The sequence below is a fragment of the Dermacentor silvarum genome, chromosome 8 (assembly GCF_013339745.2).
Source record: "Dermacentor silvarum isolate Dsil-2018 chromosome 8, BIME_Dsil_1.4, whole genome shotgun sequence".
Classification (NCBI taxonomy): domain Eukaryota; kingdom Metazoa; phylum Arthropoda; class Arachnida; order Ixodida; family Ixodidae; genus Dermacentor; species Dermacentor silvarum.
Genome location: NC_051161.1, coordinates 43,087,743 through 43,094,572, shown reverse-complemented (window position 1 = coordinate 43,094,572; position 6,830 = coordinate 43,087,743). Strand labels below are relative to the sequence as shown.

Below are 6,830 nucleotides of genomic sequence, written 5' to 3'. Positions count from 1 at the left end.
ATTTCACGCAAAGCGCTCGCTGCCTTCTGTTCCAACTCGAGAAAAACCCGAGCTGTTGCTGCCGCCGCCGCTGCCGCGATGGATTCACCACATCTGATAAAATACCTCCCAACGTGGCGTTGCACGTAGGGAGGCCAAGAGACGAAACACGCCCTTGTACTTTGCCTGTCTGTCTTCTTTTGATCTCGCCTCCCTGTTTATCGCTCGCGGATCCGCTATGTATAGGCGCAAGTACACATTTCCGATGACAGAGCAAGGGCCAAGGGCCGCAACGTTTGCACAATAGGACAGCCATTGATAAAAAAGAAAGAAAGAAAGAACGGAAGGGTTGGGTAGGATATCTTTCCGGCGTGTCTTGAAACGAAGTGGCGTGCTCGTCGCCTGGGAAGCCACTTTGAAACCAGCCGCGTTGTACAGCGGAGGGTTGCCCTCCGCTTCGGCAGCCCGTACACGAGATGCAGCTCCACGCGACGCTCGCGGTGTTTGTAATCCTGAGCGCGGCCAGCGCCAAGAAATACGGCCGCTGCGAGCTGGCCTCCATTCTCGTGCGCAACGGCATTCCCAGGAATCAAGTCCCTGATTGTGAGTACAACGATCGTTTTGCCCCGTCGTCACCAGATCGAGCACCACTCGGCGAAGCACCGCAACCTTCTGTACTCTTGGGACGAAAGGAACAGTGGTACAACTCAGCGCTGCAACATTGAAATGGATTAAGGCTTGTGTTGGGGGTTAGTTTGTACATAGCATTGGTGCGGGAACAGCGACGCATAGCTTTAGGAGGGAGGAGAACGTGAAAATGAGCATGGATCATTGTCCTGTTTCCTAAAGCTGAGTAGTGTTGTTTTGCAACAATTTAAAGCGGATACGTTAGGCACGATGTTCGACTTGGGTATATTAGCACAATATGCTGGACAGAGAGAGAGAGGTCATAAGGAGGGAAAAGCAGGGAGGTTAACCAGGCTGAGCCCGGTAGGCTAACCTGCACTGGGGAAGCGGGAAATTGGATTAAAAAAATTACACCATCTTCCCGTACGGGAACCCTGAGTAGTATGCGAAGCAACCATGGGGTCGACCACGGCGCTGACACTGGCGTTGACGCTGGCGCTGTCCGTGGCACTCATCGCGGCGTTGCGGGAGGAGAATGAGAGGAGCGGAGCGCGCGCGTCATTATACCGCGAGCTACAGTGGCGCCCCCCAGCGGAGTATGCAGCGCCTACCGTCGCACCTCTAACTAGAGTGTACTGTAAAGGTATTACCTAAAAGCGTACCAACACATATACGTGTCATCATCATGGAAATGTTTGTGCTCCGCTGTTCTTTTTTTTTTTCACTATGTGACTACCAATATAACTATTTATCATAATAATAATAATAATAATAATAATAATAATAATAATAATAATAATAATAATAATAATCATCATCATCATCAGCCTATTTATGTCCACTGCAGGACGAAGGCGTCTCCCTGTGATCTCCAATTTCCCCTGTCTTGCGCTAGATGATTCCAACTTACGCCTGCAAATTTCCTCACTTCATCACCCCACCTAGTTTTCTGCCGTCCTCGACTGCGCTTCCCTTCTCTCGGTATTCATTCAGTAACTCTAATGGTCCACCGGTTATCCATCCTACGCATTACATGCCCTGCCCGGCTCCATTTCTTCCGCTTAATGTCAACTAGAATATCAGCTATCCCCGTTTGTTCTCTGATCCACCCGTCTCTTAACGTTAAGCCTAACATTTTTCGTTCCATCGCTTTTTGGGCGGTCCGTAACTTGTTCTCGAGCTCCTTTTTTTTAACCTCCAAGTTCCTGCCCCATATGTCAGCACCGGTAACTATTTATAGCTTGTTGTAACTATGCTGTCGAAGCCAGCACCTGATCCAGTGGGATTTTTCCTTTTCTTACAGGGGTCTGCTTGGCGACCGCAGAGAGCTCTCTGAATTCCAAGGCCACTCATAGAAACCGAAACCACTCTACCGACTATGGCATCTTCCAGGTTGGTGACGCGCAGACCACCATTTGCCTCACATATTTCACTTTGCAGAGAAACCTCCTTATTTTGCAACCCCTGCAGCGTGTAGAACGCGCAGTGTTTGCGTGCTCCAATGAACTGCAGGAGAGCAATATTCAATACGTACAACTTGTGTCAATTCTAATATTAGATTACATTTTACGAACAGTGGAAGTCTTCCGTTCCGTTTTGTTATGTATGGGTTGCTGTGGAAAGTTTGAGGATGTAAACAGTGCTGTAACCTTACTTTCTTAAAAAGAAATAAAAAGGAAAAGGCGGTTGATCTGATTCTTGGTCGTCGTGATCGCTCGTGATAAAAGCAGTAAGATAGCTTTTTATTTAGATAGCTTCGGCAACGACAAACAGAAAAACAGTAAGATACCCAACTTGTGGGTTTCTGGCTCCGCAAACGTGCCGACGTCGCTCTCTTCAATTTATCTTTGCTCGCCTTTGGATTGTCCGATGCATTTGCATCGCCACGCGGGGGATGTCAAACCGAAATATTCTCTTCCTTACAGCCTGGCCTTTCTCTGTAAGCCATTTCTCTGAAGATAATCAGATTGCTAAGCGAGCGTTATTCTAATAACAAACATATATATTTAATTACATTTTAGATCAACAACGCCTACTGGTGCAGTCCGGGTCGGCACAACGACTGCAAGGTCTCCTGTTCCGGTATGTGCTGAACTTACGCATACAGGGACGTGCATATTACGCCTAAAATGTTGGGGAAAAAAGATTTTGCACTTATCTATGCACTGTTCTTGCTCAAATTTCGCACAAAGATCGCATTTTAGAGTCTACGTCGGTCAGTGTAACACTTGGTGAAGTTCATGGCAAATAAGCAACAGCGCACATGGTACAGTTACTGGCCTGTTTTTTTTTTTTTTTTTTAAAGAAAAAGAAAACACAAGAAAAGCAACGTTGCCTTCGCTCCAGCCGCGAAGGCGCTAGCATAAACTTGTGCTGCTACCTGCCGGCAGCTGTAGAAAGCAGCCGTTTAGGGAGGGCTGTCGCATGTTCCACTACAGTTCAACGAGAGCAGGAAACACGGGTAGCCACTGTAATACGGGGAAACGCTTTTTGAACAGCTAATTTTTTTTTCACCCGCCGTGGTTGCTCAGTGGCTATGGTGTTGGGCTGCTGAGCACGAGGTCGCGGGATCGAATCCCGGCCACGGCACCCCATTTCGATGGGGGCGAAATGCGAAAACACCCGTGTACTTAGATTTAGGTGCACGTTAAAGAATCCCAGGTGGTCCAAATTTCCGGAGTCCCCCACTACGGCGTGCCTCATAATCAGAACTGGTTTTGGCACGTAAAACCCCATAATTTTTGAACAGCTAATTTCTACAGCTGCCGGCAGGCGGCGACACAAGTCAGCGCAAACGCCGTCTTCGCAGCAGTCATTCTTTTCTCATAGATGAAAGCAGTTTGTCATTATTCTCTGAACAAAACAGGCAAGTAACTGGACCAAGTGTTGCACTGAACGAGCAGACTTTAAAATGCGATATGTGTGCGTAATTTGAGCAAGGACAGCGTAGAGGTAAGCGCAACGCATGCGTGTTGATGATCGTGTTGCACAAAAAGTTAATCACGGCCGCTATTACAGTACAGCCGACGTTAACTCTGCATGGCACCAGAACAGCGTATATGTGGCCCCTTTCTTGAAGATGGCGCAGAGACACACTCAGAGAAAGCAGGAGTAGATCATGTAGTGTATAACATGTAAAAAGCCACAATAGAACTGGCGCCGAATTCACAAAACTTTATTTTCGTAAGTGCTCTCTACCACTGGCTGGTGGCCTTCGCTAATACAATCATGCGTAAATTGTTTGGAACATTCTTTTACGAACAATTCTAGCGTAAGATCTTTTTGCGGAAATCCGACCCTGATGTTTCCGCACGGAGCTTAAAAATTAGAAGCTACAATTTTTTAAAAATAAAGTCGGGACTTCGCGTAGATTAGTGTGCGCGTCTGGGATGCGCAGAACTTTTGTTTTGCCAGCACATGGTGGTCCCTATACTATTGCACGCTGGTGTGCGCACTTCCACTTATTGTTCAACATATTTGACTTTATTTTCCTCTTTCGAGGTTACCTAAATGCAGGTAGCATGCGAAGTATTGCGGCTAGGGGTACCGACTTCAGTGAAGATAGCCGGAGGGAGCTGTCAGAAGCAGTAGCCATGGAATAGCGAGTTTCGATGTGTAAACATGTGCACATGGACGCCAAGAAAACATGCTACACGGGAACAGATCCTCGTGTTTTAACCATGGCCATGAATGGGCCTGGAATTTGTAACTGGTTGACTTCGCTTATTCTCATGAAAACTGCGTTCCGTTAGCCGAGATAATCTTCGAAACACGGTAGGCCTTGAATTACGCAACCATCTCTCTGTTTGCGCAACTAGCCTGAAATTGAGACGAATAGGGGGGGTGTGTTACATCGATGCCCAGAAAGTTTGGTTGTTGTTTCGTTGAAAAACTGAGTGTGTTTATTTATTTTTTGTCCCTTTCATCATTGAACAGCCTTGAAGTCGGATAACATCGTCCCATCTATCAAGTGCGCAAAGCTAATCTACAAGAGACACGGATTCAATGCATGGTAATCTATATTGTCTTTCATGAGGGGGGGGGATATTATCTTTACTTAATATCTGTGCCTCACGCAAACGGGGACGCTTTTAAACGGACGCTAAAGTCAAACACTAAATCACATTAAAGTGCTAAAGTATTCCTTTGTCAAAATTCTAGAGAATTAATTTTGTGGTAAGTGTTGGATTAGTGTACGTGTATTGTACGATGACCCTGTCTTGTGCCCTGTGTGCGTATCATTTCATTTATCATCTAGTCATCTGGAGTAACGGGCTAGGTTGTTTACCTGGCCTGTTTACGTACACTGGCGGGATAATTATACAGTTTACGGCGTCGATAACCTAATGACCTTGATGCGTTAGCACAGATGGAAGTGACATGTGCGGACCAAGAAAGATTCGGGGTTAGGTTGGTGCCTATAGGTACTGCTTTGCATGTCTGGTGGTTCCACAGCTCGTCACTGCGTCCATCATTATTAATGTCGATACGTATTGTTTGTTTATCAAAAGTTACTAATACATCCGAAGCGCCTGCACATAAAGACTGTATCCCCAAAACAGGGCAATATATATATATATGTATATATATATATAACGCCAGGAGGTTGCGGACGGAGACAAATATGGTCGCCCGAGCATTGCCTTTTTTGTCGTCTTCCTCTTTCCCCAGTGCACCGTCCTTGTGCAGTTCGTCACACGCTTTCCCCTCCCACCGACTATACTAAAGTATACTAAACTGACAGCGTGCGTGCATGTTATTTGTTATTTTTTGCTCTTTCGTGAGTTACGACCTGCTTCTTTCTTGCCTGCCCTATCCCGTATAGCCACAATTAACCTTTTTTTTTTTTTTTTTTGTAGGTATGGATGGAAGCGCAAGTGCAAAGGGAAGAAGCTCTCCTCTTACGTCAAGGGGTGCCGCTATTGATCTGGCGTGCCGCTGAATTACTACCTGCACAGCTCAAGCATTTGCAGCGTAGTTTTGATATATTGCTACCTGACCTTCTGTCAGTGAGTGCTCCTACTCACATACATAATAAAGGAGGCAGTGTGGCCATTGCACCTGGTGTCTGTATAGTGCCGTACACTCTTACAGGAAACACATCTTTATTAAATTTGGCATAAGTACTGGGAGAACTTATATACCGATATTAAAATTTGCTTTATCCAGCACTTGTTTTACTTTGTGGAAACGAAAGGTTGGTTATCGCGGCACCTAACACTTATGACTGTTAATGAAGCATTAAAATTTGGGTATTCAGGCAAAGCTTGAGCAGAGCAGCTGAATACTAATGAGGTGTTTCGCCTAACTGTAGATAGTCCTGTATACCTTGCACAACCCCAGGATGCAAACGATATGACGCTGTCTGGAGCAATAAACTGGAATGTGGTTGCACATCCCATACCATCCCGTTTCGAAGGTGTATTTATTCATAATCATCATTGTATCAACAGCAACAAGAACAACAACATGAGAAAGAGTATATGAGCCATATTGTTTAGGAAGCAAGAGCAAGGATCCGCCATCACTGAATGCGTGTGCTTGCTTGGATCACGGCAAGTCAAATGCAATAAAATATCGCTACTCATCTGTAAGGATCTCTCTCGTATTATATACATCGCTTTTGCCGGACGTCCCTGGCTAAGGACTAGCCTTATACAGGCAAAAAGGTCCTTATGCGAGAGTCACTGGGCTCCGCATATACACTATAACGCCCTTAAGTTAAATCTCTCGCGTAAATAGCTGCAGCTTGTTCGCTTTACGTAACCCCAGGTGATCCTACATAGCTACGGCGTCCAACCCACAGTGCACTTTCTTGCTTTGAAAGGCGTTATTGCTTATCTTAAAGATCGCCGGTACTGGACGTTCGCCTTTCACCACGCTACTACACTTTATTTCGTGTTCGCATGCATTCAATTTTTTTTCTATTCCCTCATCTCCTTTCCCCTGTGCAGGGTAGCCAACCGGACGCTTTTCAGGTTATAAACTCGCAAGGGGAGTGATGGGGGCTTGTTGGTGATTCATCAGGAACGCTTTTGATGCACCGCGAAACTTACTCGAACACAAGAAGGTACATATAAAAAAAAAGCTGTCAGTCCTTCCACTGGGGTGGAGATGGAAGACCAGCGAAGCTGAACTACGCTGGGAATGATGTATTTCCAATTGTTACTATTAGGATGTGATGGTGTAATTGTTTATTTGAACAATTAAAGAATGAAAAATAT

The 6,830-nt window shown here is 45.7% G+C and overlaps 1 protein-coding gene across 1 annotated transcript; it reads left to right on the top strand.

Moving 5' to 3' along the window:
• Positions 1-314: 314 nt before the first annotated feature.
• Positions 315-5,666, top strand: LOC119461096 (lysozyme c-1-like). Its single transcript, XM_037722283.2, has 5 exons — positions 315-582; positions 1,910-1,998; positions 2,628-2,688; positions 4,543-4,618; positions 5,466-5,666. The coding sequence occupies exons 1-5, from the start codon at positions 456-458 to the stop codon at positions 5,530-5,532; spliced, it is 420 nt and encodes a 139-aa protein (XP_037578211.1). The 5' UTR covers positions 315-455; the 3' UTR covers positions 5,533-5,666.
• The last annotated feature ends 1,164 nt before the right edge of the window (positions 5,667-6,830 follow it).